Source organism: Aplysia californica, unplaced genomic scaffold (genome assembly GCF_000002075.1).
Source record: "Aplysia californica isolate F4 #8 unplaced genomic scaffold, AplCal3.0 scaffold00754, whole genome shotgun sequence".
Lineage (NCBI taxonomy): Eukaryota > Metazoa > Mollusca > Gastropoda > Aplysiida > Aplysiidae > Aplysia > Aplysia californica.
Window position 1 is genome coordinate 35,731 of NW_004798024.1, and position 25,429 is coordinate 61,159.

The following is a 25,429-nucleotide window of genomic DNA, read 5'->3' on the forward strand; positions in this document are numbered from 1 at the left end:
ATCTTTGTTTTAAAAACTGATACCTCTTTGGAAGTCGTCCACACTTTACACCACATCTTAGTCTGTTTGAATATTGATAGATGATAATTCTTTGTCCATTTTGACTGACTTCTACTCGATTACGTCGTAGTTCAGGCTCAGGCGTCGTTGTAGACGTTGTCGTAGATCTAGCAGTGCAGTTTTTTCGTTTTAGTATTAATTTGGTGGACAACACTTCCCTAAACACAAGACAAACTGACTTTCTTTAACTTTCTTCCATTCTTTACGTTTAAATAATCAATGTATTATTTTCTTCTTTGTTTGAAGGCGAAGGTATTTGAAAACTGGCTGTAGCAAGTGCAGCACATCTATTTTCTCTGTGTGGTGGTGAGGACTTCAGACTTCAGTCATGGAGGAGTCTCCGTTTCAACACACAACAAAGGCAGCATCAAAACCAGAACCTATGGAGGTGAAGGAAGAACCTCAAGATGCCAAAACCCCGAAAACCAGCAAAAAGTCAATGGCCATTACCGTCGAACAGATTCAGGAAGATAAGATAACAGAGGTACGAAATAATCTTTATTCTCTTGACTCTTGCTCATGGTTTTATATATGTCTTTGTCTGCTGTCCTGCAACTTACACAAAAGTTTCAACACTTACAGTACCAAAGGCTCATATATAGTGAAAAACCTTTGGGTGCCGAGCCAGTTTAGAGCGCTGAAGTCTTGGTAGAATTTTTTTTAATTAAAAAAACCTTGGCAGCCCAAGAAACACGCTTTAAAAATTCATAGAGGTTCATCAACCATTCAGCTATATATCATATATAGAGTGACTTCCTTTTTGTATTTACTTCAGTGCAGTGCGTCCATTCATTGTTTAATTTTGTTTAGTGTGCCTGGTTGGGTCGGTGACTAATGTCCCCAGCGGTAATGAGCACATACTGTGGCCTGGTGACTTAAGTCGCCGACGGTACTGTAAGTGTTAAGTGATACAGAGAAATGTTTCACACACACACACACACCCGACTGCTTGTTCCTTTGCGTTTGGTATTGTGGTGGAGAGGTGCTTCATTTTTCAAATTATTTTTACTAGAAATTTCATCTGACACTTGCTTCAAAGGACAAGCTATGCTGCTATGTCTCCTTTTTATGAAGAAGATATATATTAAAAAATGGGAAGTGCTCATTAGTGTAACTTGTGACAAAGTTTTCAAAAACAGCCTAAATTGTGACAAAATGTTCTTTTCCTCAAATGGCTATCATGTGTGTATATTTTTAACAAGGTTAAGGAAAGCATGGTAAATGATAATTCTTTTTGTCTTATAAGTTGGAACTTTTTTTTTTTCATTGTTTCAGACTTTAACTTTAAAAAGGGCATTATTGTCATTATTTAAAACAGAATTTTGTTTTTGAAGACTGCTACGTGTAAGTAAGTTGTAAGCAAAACTACGTTTTAATCTATGAAGAAGTTTTATTTCTGACTGAGTTCGCTTTGTTTGCAGTTGGCTGTTGAGAACTGGGGTCCAGAGGCTAAGCGGAAAGGTGTCCCTTTCAGGCCAGAGGTGATGACTCGTTTTTTGTTTTCTTTTGTATTACTCGCTGTTTCAGTTTCAAGAATTAGAATTCTTGGACTGAAGATCGTCTTACTTAATCTTTCACTTTTTTATGGTGATTTTCTCGTCTGTGTTCCCTACTCTGCGCCTTCTCTTAACATATTCGGACCGTGATAAAATGCTCAACGAGAAAAAGAAATACTATGTTTATTCTTTTAACTGAGGAAGGGTTTTAGTTTACGTAATCTTTGCTGTAAAGTGATTTGCGCATTCGAAGGGTGTAAATGTGCTATAGAAATGCCATCAATTATTATAATATTGATACTGTGATATTGTTTTATAATGTTTGTGTATTCCAGCTTAGCTTATTGGGGAATATTTTCAAGTGGTCAGATCCTACTTTTTCTCAGTGTGACATTTATTCCGCCGTGTTCTTCATGATATGAGACTCTCAATTATCCTGTTTCACCGCAAATGACTACTCAAAAAATTTCAGTTGACCAATAGGCCTACCTGTAAATGGAAGTCTTTTTCTTTTGAGAACCAAGAAAATTGTTTGGTCTTTGATCTGTTACGTGTTATAATGTCTATTAAAAAATGTGTCCGTGCTATGAATCTTCTTGCTGTGTTTTTTGCTGTTCCTTGAGTCTTATCACATATCTCTCTCATTCTACCTTACTCATACGTATCAAATTGCTTGGTGTCTTTTTCAGATTGTTGAGCAAATCTATGCCAAAGAAATGATTGCATCAAAGTAAGTCAAAAAATTTTTTTATAGATCTGAATAACCCTCTTTTAGCACTTTAAATTCTATGTACACTTATACGTTGGCCTACTGAATAGAAAGATACTTCAAGTTCTACCTTCCATTTTTAACCTCAGTGGTACTTAGTGCATGTACTAATGCTCCAAAGATGATTCTTTTCATGAAATCTGAGAAGGTGTATTCTATAAAGAGGACTTTGTAATGCCCCTTTTTTTTTTTATTTCTCACTTCCTCCCTTTTGCTATGAATTCAACAATTTGGATCCAGCTTGGTCCTAAAAATGTTGTCAGTCCGTTTTCTGTCTAGAGGAAACTTGGGTGATTAAAAAGGTGAAATAACGTATTTGTCATTTGGATTTTTCTGTCTGACAAATTGTCTAATGAATGATATGTCTTCATTTTTCAGCTTCTCAACCAAAAGAATTATGATGCTGGAATTCAGCCGGTACTTAGAGAATTATCTTTGGCCACACTACAGTAAGAACAAGGTATGGACAAAGAAAGCTGGGGTTTTTTTTTTGGGGGGGGGGGGTTTATTAAATACTGTGAGAAGTTTATTGAATGATGCTGAGAATTGTTCAGGTTGCTGCCTATATTGATGACTGATGGTTTTCTACCATGAATTTTATGTTTCTTTCCCTAAAAAAATCTGAAATATTATTGAAAAACTTTCTTGCAGTGAGAATATATTTGTTCTGATTGTTTGATCCTGGGGCTCATTTGCTTCACCTCTTTTCATCTGGTGTCAGTTGTTATCAATTTTTACGCCTTGTACTTTCAATAATGTTACGTGTTTCTTTATTACACGGTAGACGGAGCAAACTTTTGGGGGTAGACACAGAGTGTGTACATTTGTTACTTGTATTGTTGGTGGTGTGTTTGATACAAGTTTTTGGAAAATATTTGTAGCGAGCCAAAATTGATCAAGATGGCCTCCTATTGTCAAGGAGTTAAGTGGTTGTATTGGACAGTGTCAAAATGATATTTAAAACAAAGGGGGGGGGGGGGCGGCAGTCATTTTTATTGTACTGGTAATTATCTTGGACCGGTGGCAGTTAGATTAGGTTTGATTCTTCTTTTTTTTTGGTATAATATTGTCATGACTTGATTACCTGTCGTTACCAGTGAGAATTGACACACCTCAGAAATGTGCTAAATCTTCCTGTGTGGTCTACTCTGCAATGTGTGTAGGGCAGGTGGGGGACCTAAAACCAAGCAGTTTGATGCTTGTGGGTGGTTGGCGGGTACTCTGGTGTGGTTTGCTTCTTCTTTCCTATCAAACATCTATCGCCTTTATCTCCATTCCTTCTTTTTTGTGTTTGTATCTCTCTTGTAACACCTCTAATCTTCGGCACTTGTATGACCTTATTGTGTTGCAAGTGCCGTAAAACACTTACTAAAACTAGTTTGATGCTTAATCAGATGTCAACATGAGATTCCTGCACACCAGTTAAAGGAGAATAAAGTCTGTAGAGACTTGTAAACGTTCTTTCACATTTTTTTTTCTATGAAATATAAAATAATTATTTATTATGTATTGCCCCTATTTTGGTTTTGTCATTCTCATTAATAGTCTTACAACTGGTGCAGAACTAAGTGTTTGTACTTTGAAATTGCAGACATCCAAGTCGCACATCATGTCCATCGCTGCTGTCATCAACGAGAAGTTCAGAGAGCGAGTGCCGTCATGGGAGGTAAGTATTTATTCGTAAACTATAAGTAGCTTTTGTCAGTTTGGTTTTTTTTCCCAACTATTTCACCTGCGTTACCGACCTCTTGTGCCTGTGTTTTTGGCTCAGTTGGTATCATGGTGGGCAATCGTGCAGATGGTCGTGGTTCGATTGCCAACAGGGCACGTAGGTGATTGGCGGGTGCTCTGGTGTGGTTTGCTTTTTCTTTCCTATCAAAAATCTATCGTACTTATCTCCCTTTCTTCTTTTTTATGTTTGTTACTCTCTTGTAACACCTCTAATCTTCTGGCGCTCATATGACCTTATGCAGTTGCGAGCGCCGTAAAACCTCTACTAAAACTAAACTATACAACAGGGTGCTCTTGAGCCTGGACTGTGTGGGGGGATTTCGAGACTTTCCACTCTCGAGGCTGAGTCCAGTCGGAGATTGACATTAGAGTAAAAAATTGTCCCAGTACGAGTGATCGCTGTTGCGTTGATGTGTTTCTTTTTTTCATGTTTCTCTTTTGCAAAATTCTTTTGTGTTTCTAGTTTTGCAAAATTCTTTTGTGTTTCTAGTTTTGCAAAATTCTTTTGTGTTTCTAGTTTTGCATAGTATTTTTGTTCCTTTTGTGCTTGCAGGCATTCAAGTCAGCTCCAGAAGACTTCTCGCAGTTGTTCCGGCAAGTTCTGGAGCTGTGTCTCAGTCCTTCTGCGCTGGTGTACAAAGAAACGACCGTCATCCTCATCTTCCTCATCCACTGTTTCAACAGTCTGGTAAGTGATCGTTGCTTCCTTTTGCTGCCCTTGAATTTGAAAATGTTTTTAAAGTTTATGATTGTGAAAGCTTTCAAACTTCTTGTTTTATGCTGAAAGCCTCATTTGCTTTCACAATTTACTTTACTTTAATCCAAGCTTGTAGAGGTGCATTTATTTTGCAATTTTAACTAATGTCTATTTTATGTTTATTTGTTAATATAAACATAATTCAAATCAACTAGCATATGTCCGGATGAGACAATACTAATGTTTTGATTCAGAAAAGGACATTGACGTATGTTTTTATTTTACCGAAAATTTTGCAGGAGGTGGACTTGATTCGAGACAGAGTTCAGAGGCTGGTGTCGCTGCCAATATGGATAAATCTCCTTCCCGTACGTCATCGTCATTCTTTGTTGGCCCTCAATTATCCTCTTGCTGTCATTTTAAGTACATTGGTATAAGAATACATTTTTTGTTTAACATTTCACTGAGTTTGCTTCCATGATCGATCTTCCTCCTAGCTGTTTATGGGGAGAGACATATTAAATTTCACTCCATTTGCCCTAAAAACTCAGGTGGGGAGGGGGGGGGGTTTACTAAGTTTGTGAAAATGATAGTCAAGTTTATGAATGTTTATGTGAGGCACCGTGTTATCTTGGCTTTGATTATTGCGTCGTTTGAAATGTTATATGAGGTGATTGATATAGCGGTACAAAGACTTTTACACCTTAAAAGGTGCCTCTAGTAGTAGTAGTAGGTAATGCGTCTTTTCTTTCCCCTCTGTTGTTTCTGTTTGTCTTTCTTTTCTGTTCCCTGCGCTAAATGACTGCTATTGTGTCAGTGTTTGTGCCCCACTTCACTGAAACACCGGAAACAAACTGACATTCAAAGATTTTTCAGACTTTAACATTTTAAAATAATTTTTTTAGTAAGTGTTTTACGGCTCTTGCAACACATTAAGGTCATATAAGTGCCGAAGATTAGAGGTGTTACAAGAGAGTAACAAAAACACAAAAGAAGGAGGGGAGATAAGGATGATAGATGTTTGATAGGAAAGAAGGAGCAAACCACACCAGAGCACCCGCCAATCGCCCACTTTAACAATTTAACGATTTCCTGTGTTGCAGGGTCGGAGAGAAGCGCTGTTCAAGAATAACCCGAAGTACAAGAAGTTTTTCAACGCGTTCAAGAAGCGCGACGCCAAGCTGTCTCCAGAGGAGCTCAACACGGTGCAGTTTGAGAGGAACTTCCTGGCTCGGCTCATCGAGAAGTTTTATTCTATCCTGGACTCAATTCCGCTCAAAGGTACCTTGTCGTGTCTTACCTTTTGTCCATTTTTTAAAAGTTGTATCAAGTTTAGTTTTAGTAAGAGTTTTATGGCATTTGCAACACAATATGGTCACTAAAGTGCCAAAGATTAGAGGTGTTACTAGAGAGTAACACACAAAGAAAAGAAGGAGGAGAGATACGGACAATAGATGTTTGTGAGAAAAGAGGGAGTTAATCACACCAGAGCGCTGGCCTACAACCGCCCTGGATATAAAATATTCAAGTTTATCTTTCTTTTGCCTCATCTTCTCCCCACTTATTTTGGATAAGGTAAATGTGGAGAGTGTATTTTGAAACCACTTTCACTGTTAGCTGTCATGACTGCTCTTTCTTACCCTTTTTTAGACCAATGATGCTGTTCCCAAAACTTAACTGTGTGAATAAGTACACTTGACAAGGTCATTTTAGGTTGTTTTACTGAGGAAAATGATTCCTTTATAGCAAAATGCCAGCTGAAGCTTAAATGTTAGGATTACTCTTATTTTTAGTGGGTATGGCAAAAGACACAAAACATTTTGAGCATTCTTTCATACATTTCACTTTGTCTCATGAACTATCTTTGAACTCCACCGGTGTCTATGTGTACCGGTGTCTATGTGTACCGGTGTCTATGTGTACCGGTGTCTATGTGTACCGGTGTCTATGTGTACCGGTGTCTATGTGTAATAGTTAGGCTCTTTGCTGTTGCACGCAGAAGATGTGAGTTCGATTCGCTTGTATCTCTCTCTCTCTCCCTCCCCCTCTCTCTCTCTTACACAACACTTGCACACACACACACACAGGTCACGCCGACTACAACAAAGTCCACTACTGCGAGCGCTTCCTGGAGCTCCTCATTGACACGGAGGCCCAGCTGCCGACGCGTCGCTTCGTCAACACGCTCCTGGACGACAGGCACGTGGTGGTGCGCTGCAAGCTGTCGCAACTCATCCTGCGCAAAGAAGGGAAACTTTTCTCTCAGGTCGGTGTCACATGTTGTTGTTTTGTTGTTTTTTTTGGGGGGTGTCATGATTGTCTTCACGCTGTGCTCTTTGTGGGTGGTTGAAGGGTTTCACCGGTAGGTTAGCTGTCGCTGCTCATCCTCCGCAAAGAGGGGAAACTTTTCTCTCAGGTGTGTAGTGTGTGATTTTGCCATTATGACAGTTCAGGTGTGTAGTGTGTGATTTTTGCCATTATGACAGTTCACGTGCTGCGCTCCTTGTGAGTGGTTGATGGTCCTACTTCTTTCTTTTTCCTTAGTTGTTTCTGTCTGCTTATACATTACTCTTTCCCTTCATGGGTGGTTGAAGGGCGCTACTGGCACGTCCTGCTTTTTGTATTTCCCCCTGTTATTTCTGCTTATCTTACTCTTTCCCTTATGGATGGTTGAAAAGTGCTACTGGCACGTCCTCTCTCTCTTGCCCTTTTTTAAACTCCCAGGGGAGCACAGGCCATCAACAACATTACTCCAGCGAAGCCTGTCCTGAGCATCCTTTTCTATCTGTTTCCATGATGTCCCCGCTTTTTCAATTTCCGCTTGTACCGCTCGCCTCCATGTCATCTTTGGTCTTCCCTTCTTACGCTTTCCTTGTGGGTTCCACGTTAAAGCCTGCCCGATGATGCTTGTCGGGGGTCCCCTCAGGGTGTGTCCAATCCATTTCCATTTCTTCACCTGAATATCTTCCTTTACTGGCCTTTGGCTTGTTCTCTCCCACAGTTGAGCATTCGTGACTCGATCGTACCACTTGATCCCCACTATCCTTCGTAGGCATCCATTTACGAAGCTCTGCAGTTTCCTTGCTGCTACTGGCAGGTCCTACTTCTTGTATTTCCCCCTGTTATTTCTGTTAATATTCTTTCCCTGTGTTAAATGGCTGTTATATTTTTATGCTCTTCTCATTATTCAATCAAAAGCTGTGGCTCTCTCTGTTATTGTGCTCTCTTCTTATCTTGTCGTTATGAGTGGTAATGGAAAGGTTATTTGGGTTTGGGGGGTTTTTTGCGTGAAAGAATTCAGACCATGTTATTGGTGCTCATATGCCTTTATGCAGTTGCGAGCTCCGTACAACCTCTACTATAACAAAAGACCATGTTATTGGTGCTCATATGCCTTTATGCAGTTGCGAGCTCCGTACAACCTCTACTATAACAAAAGACCATGTTACTGGCGCTCATATGCCCTTATGCAGTTGCGAGCTCCGTACAACCTCTACTATAACAAAAGACCATGTTACTGGCGCTCATATGCCCTTATGCAGTTGCGAGCTCCGTACAACCTCTACTATAACAAAAGACCATGTTACTGGCGCTCATATGCCTTTATGCAGTTGCGAGCTCCGTACAACCTCTACTATAACAAAAGACCATGTTACTGGCGCTCATATGCCCTTATGCAGTTGCGAGCTCCGTACAACCTCTACTATAACAAAAGACCATGTTACTGGCGCTCATATGCCCTTATGCAGTTGCGAGCTCCGTACAACCTCTACTAAAACAAAAGACCATGTTACTGGCGCTCATATGCCCTTATGCAGTTGCGAGCTCCGTACAACCTCTACTAAAACAAAAGACCATGTTACTGGCGCTTATATGCCCTTATGCAGTTGCGAGCTCCGTACAACCTCTACTAAAACAAAAGACCATGTTAACCTCTCTGCATTGTTACTCCAGTGTTTGCGGTGCAATGTCTACGATCTTTGTCATTGCAAGCAGAAGATGCGAGTTCGAGTCCACTGTGGGGTTGTTATTTTACTGAGTTTCCTCATCTTTCTTGCCATGATTTTTAATGATGTATTTCGGTGGAACGTGCTTCTTTTTTGCTCAAGTAAATAAACGAAAAGGTCCTTTTTCTCATCTCCTAATGTTTCTGTCGATCTTGGGGGGTTTTTTCCGTCCACTAAATAGCCTTTGTTGTGTTAGTGTGATTCTTTTTACTCACTCAAACAAGCTCTCATGTTTTGTCGTCTGCTCCTGTGTGTGGGTGGTTGGCGGGTGCTCTGTTGTGGTTTGCTGCTGCTTCTTCTTTCCTATCAAACATCTGTCGTCCTTATCTCCCTTCCTTCTTTTCTGTGTATGTTACTCTCTTGTAACACATAATCTATTCTTCGGCACTTATATGACCTTATTGTGTTGCAAGTGCTGTAATACTCTTACTAAAACTAAAAACTACTCCTGTGGTTTCAGCTGCTCTCCATGCTGGAGTCGTACGCTCACTTTGAGATCGACGACATCACGGGGGAGGCGCTCAACATGCACGACAGAATCGACATCCATTACAATCGTGTCAACGCTCTGCAGGTAGAGCCATTGTGTTTCTATTTGTCTGTTTATGTGTGCCTTTGTGTGTGTGTGTGCATTTGTGTTTATATGTGCCTTTGTGGGTTTTTTATGTGTATGTGTGCCTTTGTATGTGTGTGTGTATATGTGTGCCTTTGTGTGTATGTGTGTGTGTGTGTGTATATGTGCGCCTTTGTTTTTGTGTGTGTGTGTGTGTGTGATAATGTGTGCCTTTGTGTGTGTGTGTGTGTGTATGTGTGCCTTTGTGCATGTGTGTGTGTGTATATGTGTGCCTTTGTGTATATGTATGTGTGTGTGTGTATGTGTGCCTTTGTGAGTGTGTATTTGTGTGCCTGTGTGTTTGTGTGTATCTGTGCATGCGTGCCTTTGTGTGTGTTTGTGTATATCTTGTTTATTGTGTGCCTTAGTGTGTGTATGTATGTATGTGTGTGTGCCTATGTATGTTCCTTCGATTCCATTTTTTAACGAGCTCCTGATTTCACCACGATGCCACACATTTATTTGCTATATTTCCATTCTAAAATTCCCCTTGTCTGGTCGTGTCCCGCAGACTGTGGTCTTCAAGCACTACCCGGACCTACAGAGCTTCGCCATCAAGAACGTTGCCAGTGTGGACTCGAAGCAGTCGCTAATCAAGTACTTTGAGCCACTCAGGTGGGTACTGCCTGTAGCGGGGGATAGAATTACTTAGTCCCTGTGCTACATTGATGTGGGCAAAGTTTGTGACACCCCTTGGGGCGGTGCTACTGACTGAAGTGTCTTTAGGCCATTCCCAAAGGGGGGACATTAACTTGTTCCTATGCACAGTAGAATTGTAAATGGGCTGATCCATCACTGTCATGCTCATATAACTGCCTGAACTGCAACAAGGAACTGATGCTTTTTTCCCTCTACTCTTTTGTATGTTTGTCACACTCTTGTGACCCGCTATTTCCGGGGTGCCTTGATAGTCGAAGCAGACCTTGTACTGTTGAAGCAAGAGAGGTGAGCAGAGTAAGTCTGATTCCCTGTAAAGACTTCTCTGTTGACATCCACCCCTTGGCGCTCTTATGACCTTATACAGTTGCGAGCGCTGTAAAACCTTTACTAAAACTAAAACTAAAACTAATTGGTTCAACAGACCCGAAGTCGTGATTGTGTTTAGAACATTTTTTTGGATATGCAGATGTTTTTACGCCCCCATCAACACAATTTAAATCCATCATTGTATTAGTATGATATTAGTATGGTCATAGTTTGTGATGATTGGTCAGACAAAGTTGCCATCTGTGCTGTCCAGGGGTTCCCTTCATACCTCTATTCCCTCTCTCAAGAGTCTTTGAAAAAGTGAACAAATAGATGAGGACGAATGGTGGGTGGTTGGAGGGCTTGGCTGATCCTACTTCTTGACCATCCCTCTTTTGTTCCTGTCTGCCTGTCTTCCTTTTCTCCTTCACAGAGTGACCATTATCCTTATCGTGTTGATGTGCTGCTCTTTACTCAAAGGAACACGCACTAGTGTACGAATCATCTTCTAACTTGTCTGTTTGTCTTGGTCTTGCTTTTCTTCAGAGCTAAATAATTTTACTGTAAGTGTGTTGATGCATTTCTCTTTGTTCAGAGGAATATGCACTAGTGTACAAATCATGTTCTAACATGACTTTTTGCACAAAGAACGTAGGATTAATGAACAAACGATATGACATGTTATTTTTCTCTCTCTCTTCACCTCCGCCCACTGACAGCTCTGAGGACCTGCACACAATCCTGGCCCACCTCAACTACCTCCCTCCACTAGAGAGCGACGTGTCTCCCTACTCTAAGTCTTTTCTCATGGAACTGCTGGTAAGTTGTTTTCTTTTTCCTTTTCCTTTTTTTTTTTTTTTAAGCATTCTGCAAAAATCCTCCCTTTGTTTGTGTTGACTTCATATCAAGTGCCTTGTGTAAGACTCTGCCATATGCCATTTTGAAGACACATGACGATGTCTTACACTCATGGAACTGCTGGTAAGTTGTTTTCCCTTTTTTTTTTTCTTTTTTTTTTTTTTAACAATCTGCAGAAGTGATCCCTTCGTACGTGTTGACTTCATATCAACTGCCTTGTGTAAGACTTTGCCCTATGCCATTTTGAAGACATGTCTTAAACTTTACGGCCAACATGAAAAGTGAGGCTTGCTGACATAATGAGCTACTTCTCAGATTTTAGACTTATTGGAATACAAACGTCAAATGTATAGGCTGATTTTTTGTTATTAGTAAGAAATGGGGCAAGCGAGGCAGGGTTAGGCCCAGAACAACATACTTAGAGAACCTAAACAAATGGGTAACAGGGAAAGATCAGAGAAACGTAGCTTTTTTGAGAGCGTCCGAGCAAAGGAATGAATGGAGAACCATGATCGCCGATGTCTGTCGCAGATTTGGCACTGGGTGATGATGAGTAAGAAATGATTAAAGACATGTTAAGATTTAAGAAAATGACAACATTTGAAAATCTACAAAATATTTTTTTCACAGCTATAGGAGTTCAATGTTGCTTGTGTCTCTTTACACTGCTTGTTAAAACTTGTATATCAAGATTAAGGATGTTTAGTAAGATGTCAATTTTGTTGGCTGTGAACTGGTCAGGGCATCTGATTTGTTTGTGACTGTAATAGGTAATTTCACTTTGATAAGCTACGGTCTATAGGTATTAGAAACACAGTCCGACCTGCCTTAATGGCCGTCTGTCTGAGACAGTCACCGGTACAAATAACCACTTTCCACTTCCTCCCTTGCTTTTTTAAAATATTATAATGACTCTGTCCAAGCCAACCACCTGTCTAAGACAACCTCTTTTCTCTGTCTTGGACAATTCGGACTCTACATTTTGTGTTTCAGTGGCCAATAGTCTGCATTTTTTCTGATTTCGTAAACTTATTTTCCCCCAGATTTGGAAACACGAGCGAATGCGATCCCAGCAGGAAGCCATCAACGAAATGCCTCTCTACCCGACAGAGAACATCATATGGGACGAGAATGTCGTGCCCTCGGAATTTTTCTCCGGAGAAGGTAACCCATGATAAATTCGGTGAAGGTGTAGTTGAGGTCTCCCTTCACAGAAGTTGAGATTGTCTCTCATGTTATTGTGATCGATCCAGAAATTGTCTCTCACAACTGATGTAATGTTGGCCTCCATAGAGTGTGTGAATATAGCAGGGTATAGGTGAATGCTGTGATGTGGTCCACTTTTTAGTCTTAACCCTTTCACTTTCGGACTTGTCCCGCCAAAAAAAGTGGAAAATCTCGGGGTGAGGCAGTTAAGGGGTTGATAATTTCCTTATGTTGCTTGTTCTAATGTGGCCTGTATCTTACTTTTTTTTTCACCATAAACTTCAAAGCAGCTCGCTCATGTGTAAATATTATTGTAAGTCAGTAAGTCATTGTCGTAACTAGTACATTTTTGTAACTTGTCTCTACCGATACCGTATCTCTGAACTTGTCAGAATCAATACAATATCCCTGAATGTTGTCACAACTGATACAGTATCCCTGAATCTTACCGCAACTTGTACAGTATCCCTGAATGTTGCCACAACTGATACAGTATCCCTGCACTTTGTGATACAGTATCCCTGAATCTTACCGCAACTTGTGCAGTATCCCTGAACTTGTCACAACTGATACAGTATCCCTGCACTTTGTGATACAGTATCCCTGAATGTTGCCACAACTCAAACAATATTCCTGTACCCCCCCCAGGCTGCCTGGCGTTGCCCAAGCTGAACCTGCAGTTCCTGACTCTCCACGACTATCTGCTGAGGAACTTTAACCTGTTCAGGCTGGAGTCTACTTGTGAGTGGTTCCATTGTTTGTTTGTTTGTCTGTCTGTCTGTCTGTCTGTCTGTCTGTCTGTCTCTCTCTCTCTCTCTCTCTCTCTCTCTCTCTCTCTCTCTCTCTCTCTCTCTCTCTCTCTCTCTCTCCACAACTACCTGCTGAGGAACTTTAACCTGTTTAGGCTGGAGTCTACTTGTGAGTGGTAAGATTGACTGTTGTCTCTCTCTCTCTCTCTCTCTCTCTCTCTCTCTCTCTCTCTCTCTCTCTCTCTCTCTCTCTCCCTCTCCCTCTCCCTCTCTCTCTCTCTCTCTCTCTCTCTCTCTCTCTCTCTCTCTCTCTCTCTCTCTCTCTTCTGGGTTTTGGGTTGTTAACTTGGGTTGTTTTTTTCTTGGGGGGGGGGGTAAAGAGGAAGTTTGCCTGTAATGAAACTTGAAAAAAAAAAAGAAAAGCTCTATCACTGCTTAGGATTTTTTTTCATCAGCTCATCACCTCCACATTACGTGTGATGTCATTGCAGTTTCATTTTTTCATAGAACAGCCCATTATTAAGATGTGGAAGGACTTTGAGCTGGAGTAGATATAGAAATGGTGCTCATGTGACCTTATGCAGTTGCGAGCACCGTAAAACCTCTACTAAAACTAAACTAAAAGTAGACAGAAGGACTAGAGATGGTGCTCATGTGACCTTATGCAGTTGCGAGCACCGTAAAACCTCTACTAAAACTAAACTAAAAGTAGACAGTGAGACTAGAGAAGTGTGGGCATCAGCTGTTCTTGTGACCACCACAAATGTTTTGTTTCTTTGGTTCTGACACTAGTTTCATTGACTTTCTCTTCAGATGAAATCCGCCAAGATATCGAAGACGCCCTCACTCACTTGAAGCCTTGGTACGTACTTAATTGTGATTCACTCTTTGTGGGTAGTTGGAGGGCGCCAGTGGTTGGTCCACACTTTTTTTTCTTTCTCTCTGTTTGTTTCTGCTGTCTCTTTTGTGATTTTTATTCCCCAGCATACACTTTACTTTTCCGATCCAGCGGCCATTTGGGTTCTAGCCCTTCGGTCTGTCGATATGGCAAAGAATTGACAGGTTTTAATCAGCTGTGCTTTGTCGCTGTATAGAGTGTTTCCGATGTCTGGGGAGGCAGTTAGGTAGGTGCTACGCAGGTCACAAAGTGCTGGGCAGTTAAAGAGGTGGTGTGGTACTGTTTCATCCTGACAGTCGCACAACGGGCAGTCGGGTGGGGTATCCTTGCGGATCCTATTAAGGTAGGAATTTAGTGGTATGTGTTGTGTTCGCAGGCGAAATATCGTGACTTGTTCTCTTCTACTCAGGGAATTTATTGCATCTTTAGAGTTGGGGGCTGTCATGTGTGCCAATACAGTTCTTCCACAGCATACACAAAATGGCCGTTATTGTGACGAGCTGCTGCTCTTTGCTCTCAAAATAACAAATCGCTTCTTGAAAATAACGTGAAGCAAAAACAATATAGTGATGACGCAGAAATTTGTTTTAAGCTGATGTCCATAAGAGGTGCAAAGGAGAACAGCTTGAATTTTTCCCTGATGGAAAGATAACAGCTGACTGAATTCTGGAGCAGATGTATTCATCTTTTGTTAAGTGTAAAGTTTGTGTTTGTGGTGTGAATATTGTAGAAATTGTGATCTAGGAGGCAAGACATTTCGGTCAGTCCACGTAATTTCCCAAAACATGGATTTATGAATTTTAAGAAAGTTTTCTACTCTTTTCTTCATCTGCTCCTCAGGAAAGCTGAAGATGGCCACTGCCTGTTCGGAGGCTGGGCACGTATGGCTCAACCCATCCACGCCTTCAATGTCGTTGAGGTACGCTCCCTGTCAAGCTGTTGTACTTATATTTTTGTTCTGTTTTTGTATTGTCCCTTCGTCGTGTATTTTTTGCTACATGAATGCTAAGTCACCCAGCGGAATGCAGCATGTCGGGAGGAGTGAGGAAGTTGAACCTTTCTGTCCTTGGAAGCAACTCGCTCAAGTTTAAAACTTATTGTCATTTCTTGTAATGTACAGCTTAACTTGTCTAAGATGACCGTCCATTGTCAAGGAGAAAAATGGCCGTCTTATACACAATGTCGTTATAAAGTAAAGATAATGCAAGGGAAGAAATGGGAAGTGGCCGTTTGTACAGGTGATTGTCTTATACAGGTGGCCGTTTGTACAGGTGATTGTCTTATACAGGTGGCCGTTTGTACAGGTGATTGTCTTATACAGGTGGCCGTTTGTACAGGTGATTGTCATATACAGATGGTCGTTTATACAGGTGATTGTCTTATATAGGTGGCCGTTTGTACAGGTGATTGTCTTATACAGGTGGTCGTTTGTACAGCTGATTGTCTTATACAGGTGGCCGTTTGTACATGTGATTGTCTTATACGGGTGGTGGTTTGTACAGGTGATTGTCTTATACAGGTGGTCGTTAGAGTAGGTTGGACTGTATTTTCCTAGCATCTGTGGTTTGGCGGATAGGATCTTCAGGGTTGAAGCAGCCAGCTTTCTAAATGATGTTCTTTGCCCTTACAGCTTGAGTCGCGCATAATTCCCTCGCGAAATTCTAGCCAGATGTCTCTAAAAAATATTCTACTTGTTGTTTTCTAAAACTGATTAGAAATCTGTATAATTTTTTGTGTCTGCAAAATTTTGCAGGCAATCAGTATTGGCTGGGCATGAGGAGTCAAAGACTTTAGTATTGTTTTGAGCCAGAAAGACATGAGGGCTAAATACAGCCTGGTGCTGTGCGGGTTAATTGTGTGTGGAAAGGGAACGTAAAACACTCCAAATAAACTGTTACATATATTTGTTCCCACAGGTGGCCAAACACTGACAAGTATCTTGTAAAACACTGACAAGTATCTTGTAAAACACTGACAAGTATCTTGTAAAACACTGACAAGTATCTTGTAAAACACTGACAAGTATCTTGTAAAACACTGACAAGTATCTTGTAAAACACTGACAAGTATCTTGTAAAACACTGACAAGTATCTTGTAAAACACTGACAAGTATCTTGTAAAACACTGACAAGTATCTTGTAAAACACTGACAAGTATCTTGTAAAACACTGACAAGTATCTTGTAAAACACTGACAAGTATCTTGTAAAACACTGACAAGTTGTATTTCTTTGTACAGGTGGCCAAACACTGAGAAGTTTATCGTAAAACACCCACTAATTGTATCTCTTTGTCCAGGTGGCCAAACCTCAGCTGGGAGAGAACCACCCGGCCCAGGTGCGAGCAGACGTGACCGTGAACCTCAGTGTCCGGCAGGAGGTCAAGCATGAGTGGGAGGGTAAGGTCACCGTACTGTACGCATTACTTAGCAGTAGACAGACACGTGTGAGGCATAGAACGGAGTGAAATTCATAAGTGAACTGCAAAACGTCGGGATCGTTGATTTATCTTTAAATGATTGGTGCCTCCCTGTTTTCTTCTCAAAATTGAACAGTCCCCTTTCTTTTCCCTTTCCTGTTCCTATTGTTTATCAGTTGAGCATCAGATTTTAGCTACCCCCTGGAAATTTGATAATACTCTTTTATTTGCACCGAATAAGAAAAAACTTTGAATTTAAAAACTTTTAAAACAATGTGTTTTCATGGAAGACCACTAGTACAATGGCTTTTTGCATCTTGACTGATGGTCTTGAAGCAGTAAAGTCTTACAGGAGGTAAATTACTTTTTCCACCCCTTCAGGTCTTGACTTCCTTGATATGTTCCAAAGGAGTTACATCTGTACATTTGGAAGTATGGAAGGTGTAAGGGTGTGTCTGATTATTTTACAGGAGTAATGCATTTTTTTATGGTTGGGAAATTCTGAATTCTGCATGGCTGAATATTAGGTCAAGAAATCCATCTGTTACCCTCCACCCTTCCTTTGGTTTTTCAGGACTCCGGAAACATGATGTGGCGTTCCTGATCACCCTGAGACCTGACGTTCCCATTGGGTACCGGTACAACCACACGAAACCCTTCATCCCACAGGTGAGTGGAATATTGGCCAGGAACTTTGGGTTGGAACACATTTTTAGTTGTCTTATAAATTTTTATTTTTTTGAATGATGATGATGATGATGATGATGATTGTTATTGTTTCTGTAGTTCCTGTGGTTTTACTTTTCCGATTTAATACAAAACTTTTCAAATAACTGACCTTGTGGGTGGTTGCCAGGTGTTCTGGCACGGTTTGCTTTTTCTTTTCAATCATATATCTGGTTTCCTTATCTCTCCTTCTTTTCCTTGTGTGTGACTCTTTTGTAACACCTCTACTTCTGCCTTCTTCTTACTAAAACTTCCTTGGATCGAAGTATCGACAAAGAGTCTACATAACAAGAGGGGCCACTTCTCTCTTTGAGCCAATTAAAAAAGTGTCCTCAAAATTCGGTGGCGCCCTCTTTGCAAATGCGCACCTTTTGCGAACAGAGTTACCCTACTTGAGTTTAAAAAATCAAAGTGAAACTAGCAAGTTTTTTAATAAATTTAGGAAGAACGCTTTTTTAAAATGGTTACGCTGACAAAAAACCTCTTCCGAAGGAAAGGGTGATTGTTTTCTTCGTTTAATTTGATTTTAGAATGAAAAACGAGAGGTGATTAAAATATAAAAAACCTAAAACTCAACACTGAACGAACCCGAACTGCTGATGAACAGCAGTCGATCTGCGCACGCAAGGAGGTGCTATTCCTATTCTTCTTCTGGAAAAATGAAAGAGAGCTTCAAAACAGACTGCAGCGCCATCTGAAGCAAAGAGCGAACTTCCTGCGGACATTTTTTTGGCTGAGTGGCCCATCTTGTTATGTACTATCTTTGAGTATGTTTAAAATCAACATAGTTTTTTTCTTTATGATGCATTTATTTTTCCCTAATAAATGATGATAGTGATGGTGATGATGATGATGGTGATGATGATGATAGTGATGATGATGATGAATGTCTCCCCAGGTTGGTCTTACATATGTCAGAGGTTGTGAAATCGAGGGACTGCTGGATGAAACGGGGAAACTGATCGAAGAAGGTGAGTCGTCTGACCAGAGACGTTAGCTTTGTAGTTGTAGAATGTTCTTTGCTATTTCAACCACTCAGTGTAAGACTCGGCCATACATCGTGTTTCAATATGGCGTATGACGATGTTTTACTTTAAGCAGTCAATTCAAGTGTTAGAAATTTCTTGTACATTTCAAATCCATGGTGTAAATTTAAAATGATAAAAACGTATGAAGAAATAGCAATGGCTGAGCGCAAGAAGTGACTACATCCAGTTTTGGTCAAAATGGAGGAATCAAAATGGGTTGTGATATTTTTTAGCCACTCTTGTACCTCTGTAAATATCTAAGTTGTTTTTTTAGTAGAGGTTTTTCGGCGCTCGCAACTGCATAAGGTCATAGGAGCGCCAGAAGATAAGAGGTGTTACAAGAGAGTAACAAACATAAAAAAGAAGAAGGGGAGATAAGGACGATAGATGTTTGATAGGAAAGAAGAAGCAAACAACACCAGAGCACCTGCCAACCACCCACTGTAAATATCTAAGCTAAAGCTTCATTCAGTATTGTTTATTTAACAGGGGGAGGGGGGGGGTTACTATGCTATGGAGATTTCAAGATCTTCAAAATATCAAACTCGTTTTTCTCGAAACTGATAAGTGGATATTATAGTCACTTTTTGCGCCAGCCGTCGATATATTTATTCCAATACTTCAAGATTGGATCACAAAATGAAGACACCACAATAGTTGTATTTCTTTTCACTCAAAAAAAAAAAAAAAAAAGAGAGGAGTCATAGTAAATACCACAGTGAAATACGTTGAACAAAAAAAATAGCTGTTTTTCCCCGGAGTTGAAACGGTACATTTTGGTCTTCCTTTCCACAGGCCCCGAGCCCAAGCCAGAGTTTTTCTCCGACAACCGCACTTACCGCGTGTGGCTGGATCCGAACCAGTACCAAATGGACATGACACGAACTGTCAATGGAGAAGAGGTAGGTGACCCTCTCGTGACAGTGGTTTGCTCGTGCGTGTCAGTGGTGGCTGTCATGAGAGAACTGATTTATTCTCTGTGTTTTGTCCTCACTCTGTGAAGTGGGTGCTGAAAGAGTCGCTCACTTTTCTTACAACGGTGACGACATGTTGTTCTGAACCCTCCTAATGTCGACAGCCTATTAAATTTAAGTCTGTTTTTCTAGGAAAAAATGTATTCACTCCTCAAGCACTTGTCAATGATAAAGAAAAATTATGAACTTTCAAGATAGAATTTGCTTATTCTTTCCTATCAAACATCTATCGTCCTTATCTCCCCTTCTTCTTTTGTATGTTTGTTACTCTCTTGTAACACCTCTAATCTTCTGGCCTCATATGACCTTATGCAGTTGCGAGTGCCGTAAAACCTCTACTGAAACTAAAACAAGACAGAATTTATTAGTCATAATTAGAACGTAGCCTTAAAATCTTATTGTAGTTCGGTCCCTTGTCATAGTAATCTTTTGGGCATGATTTTACGAAATTCAGAAAAATGCTGTTTGTAGGGAGCTGAGTCAGTATATAGCTTGAGCCATCGCCTGAATAGAGGTCTGTTTATTGGTTTTGAAGAGTTAGCAGCTGAGAAACTGTATATTCCCTTTCCTCTCGCGTACAAGGATGTGTACGAGACGTTCAACGTGATGATGCGTCGCAAGCCCAAGGAGAACAACTTCAAGGCCGTACTGGAGACGATCCGCGACCTCATGAACACGGAGTGCGTCGTTCCCGACTGGCTGCATGACCTCATCCTGGGTTACGGCGACCCGGACTCGGCTCATTACTCGAAGTAAGTCCTTACTTCTTTCTTCTTCTTCCTCGTTCTCGATGGCAGCAGCCAGACTGTCAGTCCGATGTCGCGCACAAACTGTGCAGCAGTTCGCTTCAACTCTGAGAGACTGCCATAGAGCTTTCTCTCAAGGAGAGCCACATTCTGCCACGTCTGTGTGCGAAGTGTGGTGTAGCGCGGGCAGTGCTGAAGGATAATATAGTTGGCATCCTCTTGGTCGTGTCCACATTCACAGATCGCTGACTCTCCCACTTTTAATTTGGTGTGCATATGGTGTTTGAGTCTGTTGTAGCCACAACAGAGTCTAAAGATTGTGACCTTACAATAATGATGATAATAAATGGTCGCTTTTAAGGAGTAGCGAGCTAACCCAGATCTTGGGGGTTTCCAGAAATCTTGACCTACACCAAACGTGGGCATTGCCGTGCCTATTGGAGAAGTTTGGTTTCATTGATGTGTATATTTGTTTGGTTATAGAGAAAACTCTCCTTGTCTTTAAAGAAGCTGAACAAGGGGCAAAAAATTTACCTTCAATTAAAGGGGCATTGAACCTATTCATGGGTGGTTGGCGGGTGCTCTGGTGTGGTTTGCTCCTTCTTTCCAATCAAACATCCACCGTCCTCATCTCTCCTCCATCTTTTTTTGTGTTTGTTACTCTCCTTTAACATATCGAATCTTCGGCAATTATATGACCTTATTGTGTTGCACGTGCCGTAAAACTGTTACTAAAAATTTTTTTTAAACCTATACATTTTTGCGTTTTTTGTAATGACAGGATGCCCAACACCAAGGCGACCCTGGACTGGAACGACACGTTCCTCAGTCTGGAACACCTCAAGTCCAGCTACCACCAGCACAAGATGGAGGTGGAGGGGGAGCCCGAGAAGCAAGTCCCTCCCTACAGGTGAGTGGACAAGCCACAGAATAATCATAATAAATGACATTTATAGAGCGCGCAACCCCGAATAAAGTACGCAGGCTCTGAGCGCTTTACAATACAGTACAACGTACAACAGTAATATAAAATGTTGTGTTCTGACTAAAGAAAATTATTCCAAATATTCATCTTATTAATTTAAAAACGGAGACGACTTCAGCTGACATTTGAATGAATCAAAAGATTTGATCAGATACATATCGTTGCCTCAGAACTATTTTGTCGTACTTAAGTACACTTTGGACAAAATGTGAGGCAGCCAGCCAGCGTGGTGAAATCAGACGCTCGTCAAAATAATGAAATCGAAGAAAACGGCATTTTTCTTCCCATTTGGCAACTTTTTTCGAATTTTCATTTTTTGACTCAACACCTTTTGTGTCCATTTAAGAGCAAGATGCTGTGTGGCTTTTACTGAAAAACGTTGATCAAGTGCACAAAAATGTATATTTACAGTTTAAACTTTGGCGGCCATTTTCTCTCTTATTTTACCTCTGAAACCGAGTGACTACTACATCCGTCAATCCAAAATGTCTCGATTTCTATTCAAGATATATGGATATTTTTTTTTTCGTGTAAACTGAGACAAAAGAACAAGCTTTAAGATGATACCAATAGCTCCTTATGTCCAAAAATTGATGAGCGCTGGATTCCACTGCGTCAGGACTCATAGTTCTGAGGTGATGTAATGTCGACCGCTTACTGTAAGACTATCGCACATCACTTTTCAAAATGACACATGGCGGAGTCTTACATACAGGAAGCAGTCGATACGAAGATCAAGTGAGAAAAAGCGGCATAGCCCCAAACGGGACATTGTAAGAGTATGAAAACGTAAACCTTGTATGTAGACTCCTTACTTCATTTGTGTGGCTGGGGATTTTATAGTTATTGTGAGTTGAATGGGAAGTCAACAATAATATTCAACCAACCAACAGTTGAACGGAAGTGCGGTTATGAACCTACAATTTTTTTTAACTGGTGCCCTCAGGATTTCCCATTTCTGTGTATGCCCTTTTTTTCCCTTTTCTCGTGATGTGTCGGCAGTCGCAGCTGGGTTTTATTCATATCGTCAGTGGCTGATTCTAACCAAATTTGTTTATGTACACATATTTTTCGGGGAAAGGGGGGTGGGGCGGGTGGGGGTGTCATTTCTTTCTAGTCATTTATTAGAAGTGCAAAAAATTTTGTGTAGAGTGTTCTGTTTTTTTCCATGTTTGAGTATCCCCAATTGTAACTATGGTTGTGAAGAATGTAATTTGAGACCAAAAAAACAAGTGTTCAATCAAATTTGACCGGTACGCTGTGAGAGTCAGACGCCGGCAATGTGCGTTATTTATAGCACAAAATGACTGTTAGTGTGTGGAGGTGCTTCTGCTAACTCGAAATTCTCAAAAACCTGGTTGTGGGTGGTTGGCAGGTGCTCTGGCGTGGTTTGCTCCTTCTTTCCTATCAAACACCTATCATCCTTAACTCCCCTTTTTCTTTTTTATGTTTGTTACTCTCTTGTAACACCTTTAATCTTCTGGCGCTCATGTGACCTTATACAGTTGCGAGCGCCGTAAAACCTCTCTACTAAAACTTTAAAATACCTGGTTCTTTTACAGATTGACGTTCCAAGAGAACAGCCAAGAAGGAAAGCGAGGGCTGGAGTCGGACGAGAACAAAGAGGGAAGCAAGGTGGTCAAAGCCGTGCCTCACATCATTCCCAACAGGGGGCCTTACCCGTATAACATGCCCAAGAAGTGAGTGCAGTTTTATAGAGAGAGAATCTTATCGCAAATTTTGAAATAGAAAATGTGGAGGCTGATTGAACCATGATCGCTGATGTTTGCCGTAGATCTGGAACTTGATGATGATGATGATGATGATGGGTGCTTATACAGCCTCTTTTAAACCTCTGTCTGTCAATTTGATTTTTATGCATTCTGTCTCTGTGATTTGTAACCTAGAATTTTGTGTATTCTATATTTTCTTTTACCTCGTACTGTAATCAAGCCACATAGTGCCGTCAAACTTTTACCACATTCGAAATGAAAGACGGGCAGTATGAAAATGTTACCCTCTTAAGGGAAGAGGTTCTTAAATTTTTAATCTTGCTCATTTCTAGCTATATTGGCACTCAGTGCACTCTCAGTTCAATTTTGGGAACAGCTGAAGGGCAAATGCGGCTTCCAGAGCATTATAAAAACACTTTTCCATGCACTGACTCTACAAGAGAAACTATACGGGCCGACAGATGAACTGAGCAGGACGGCCCAATTTATGACAGATACCAGACTTCAAGTGTGATGCGTTTGAGATGAAGACTTTTCCATGGATACAAATATGAAATATCGATTGTAGGGTAATCAATGAAGAAAACAATCACAACTTTGAATTTTCGATACTTTGGCCCAAAATTGTCCCGAACCCACCCCCAGTCTCACCCGTGTCTTTCTTTAACACTTTCCACCCACGCAACGCGCAGACGCAACACTTATCCCCACAGACCAGGATACAGATACGCGGTACACGCTATATCACACCGTTGCTGATTGGCGTCCCGTGGGGAAAGGGACAGCTTCTTACCGTTGCCGATCGGCGTCTCATGGGGGGCAAAGTGTCACAGTTGGCAAAAGTAACATGCACTGGATTTCCCCCTAACACTTCTGGATTTTCCCCTAACACTTCTGGATTTTTCCCTAACACTTGTGAATTCTCTGTGTGTCCCAGGAACAGCATCCAGTTCACCCCGACCCAGATAGAGGCGATCCGCGCGGGCATGCAGCCCGGGCTGACCATGGTGGTGGGGCCGCCCGGCACAGGCAAGACGGACGTGGCTGTCCAGATCATCTCCAACATTTACCACAACTTCCCCAGCCAGAGGATGCTGGTGGTCACTCACTCCAACCAGGTACGTACGTCACAGAGATGCCCAGTTTCCAAGTAAACAGGGTTCCTGCGGCCTCTTTGAATTCAAGGAGTCCTGAAAAATCTCCTTGAAAACTTCTTGAATGAAAAATCTCCTTGAAAACTCCTTAACTCCTTGAATTTGGGTAACCTCCTTGAACACTCCGTGAATGAAAAATCTCCTTGAAAAGTCCTTAACTCCTTGAATTTGGGTAACCTCCTTGAACACTCCGTGAATGAAAAATCTCCTTGAAAAGTCCTTAACTCCTTGAATTTGGGTAACCTCCTTGAACACTCCGTGAATGAAAAATCTCCTTGAAAAGTCCTTAACTCCTTGAATTTGGGTAACCTCCTTGAACACTCCGTGAATGAAAAATCTCCTTGAAAAGTCCTTAACTCCTTGAATTTGGGTAACCTCCTTGAACACTCCGTGAATGAAAAATCTCCTTGAAAAGTCCTTAACTCCTTGAATTTGGGTAACCTCCTTGAACACTCCGTGAATGAAAAATCTCCTTGAAAAGTCCTCAACTCCTTGAATTTGGGTAACCTCCTTGAACACTCCGTGAATGAAAAATCTCCTTGAAAACTCCTTAACTCCTTGAATTTGGGTAACCTCCTTGAACACTCCAGCATCCAGTTCACCCCGACCCAGATAGAGGCGATCCGCGCGGGCATGCAGCCCGGGCTGACCATGGTGGTGGGGCCGCCCGGCACAGGCAAGACGGACGTGGCTGTCCAGATCATCTCCAACATTTACCACAACTTCCCCAGCCAGAGGATGCTGGTGGTCACTCACTCCAACCAGGTACGTACGTCGCAGAGATGCCCAGTTTCCAAGTAAACAGGGTTCCTGCGGCCTCTTTGAATTCAAGGAGTCCTGAAAAATCTCCTTGAAAACTTCTTGAATGAAAAATCTCCTTGAAAACTCCTTAACTCCTTGAATTTGGGTAACCTCCTTGAACACTCCGTGAATGAAAAACCTCCTTGAAAACTCCTTGAATTTGAGGAACCTTCTTGAAAACTCATTGAATTTCGCAGGATCGGACATGAACAAAATTTTTGTCGGTAAATCGAAACTTTGATTCCTTTCAGACAAGTGCAGGGCTATTGGAAATAGGCTTTCGGCATGAATTTCTTGACCAAATCTCCTTGAATTTTAAAAATTTATCCTTGAAACCTCCTTGAATTTGGTGGGAAGTTCATGGCAGAAACCCTGAGTAAATCTGGACATTAGGTTTTATAAAGTCGTCCAGATTTTGTAATATTATGTTCCTGCTTATTCATATAGTTCTATTTTAGTTACTTTGTGGATGTCATATTGCACATTATATGAAAACGGTCTTGCTGCAAGATGAATTGGACAATGTGGTCTATAAATTAAGAGCCTCAATCGCTTGTTTCCACGGGGTCCGAAAAAATTAGGAATTTTTTTTTCTGCAGCCAGTTTGCACCTTCGAGATAGGTGTAGAATTAAAGGTTTGTTGTTTTTCTAGATTGTTAATGTTTTACACCTCCATCAACAATATTAAGGTCACTTACAAGGAGGGTAAGATATTTATGTTTAAAGGGAATTTATATTTCGTTACATCATTTTCTTTTTCTGTGTAAGCTTTATGAAAGTTTGGGTCTGGTTTTTATTTATGTTTCTCAACAAT

The 25,429-nt window shown here is 41.0% G+C and overlaps 1 protein-coding gene across 2 annotated transcripts in view; it reads left to right on the top strand.

Annotated features, from left to right (window-relative positions):
• LOC101853414 (RNA helicase aquarius) overlaps window positions 1-25,429 on the top strand; it is a 44,309-nt gene that overhangs the window by 179 nt on the left and 18,701 nt on the right. For both annotated transcript variants that reach the window (XM_005109186.3, XM_005109185.3), the window contains exons 2-25: window positions 313-544; window positions 1,482-1,541; window positions 2,246-2,286; window positions 2,704-2,785; window positions 3,917-3,991; window positions 4,610-4,744; window positions 5,053-5,121; window positions 5,857-6,034; window positions 6,841-7,019; window positions 9,221-9,334; window positions 9,885-9,988; window positions 11,059-11,158; window positions 12,241-12,361; window positions 13,052-13,144; window positions 13,966-14,014; window positions 14,891-14,969; window positions 16,349-16,448; window positions 17,043-17,137; window positions 18,093-18,165; window positions 19,018-19,124; window positions 19,779-19,948; window positions 20,724-20,852; window positions 22,490-22,627; window positions 23,598-23,778. In XM_005109186.3, the coding sequence (XP_005109243.1) occupies window positions 389-544; window positions 1,482-1,541; window positions 2,246-2,286; window positions 2,704-2,785; window positions 3,917-3,991; window positions 4,610-4,744; window positions 5,053-5,121; window positions 5,857-6,034; window positions 6,841-7,019; window positions 9,221-9,334; window positions 9,885-9,988; window positions 11,059-11,158; window positions 12,241-12,361; window positions 13,052-13,144; window positions 13,966-14,014; window positions 14,891-14,969; window positions 16,349-16,448; window positions 17,043-17,137; window positions 18,093-18,165; window positions 19,018-19,124; window positions 19,779-19,948; window positions 20,724-20,852; window positions 22,490-22,627; window positions 23,598-23,778 (2,628 nt within the window). In that variant the 5' untranslated portion in view covers window positions 313-388. The remainder of the gene's footprint in view (window positions 1-312; window positions 545-1,481; window positions 1,542-2,245; window positions 2,287-2,703; window positions 2,786-3,916; window positions 3,992-4,609; window positions 4,745-5,052; window positions 5,122-5,856; window positions 6,035-6,840; window positions 7,020-9,220; window positions 9,335-9,884; window positions 9,989-11,058; window positions 11,159-12,240; window positions 12,362-13,051; window positions 13,145-13,965; window positions 14,015-14,890; window positions 14,970-16,348; window positions 16,449-17,042; window positions 17,138-18,092; window positions 18,166-19,017; window positions 19,125-19,778; window positions 19,949-20,723; window positions 20,853-22,489; window positions 22,628-23,597; window positions 23,779-25,429) is intronic.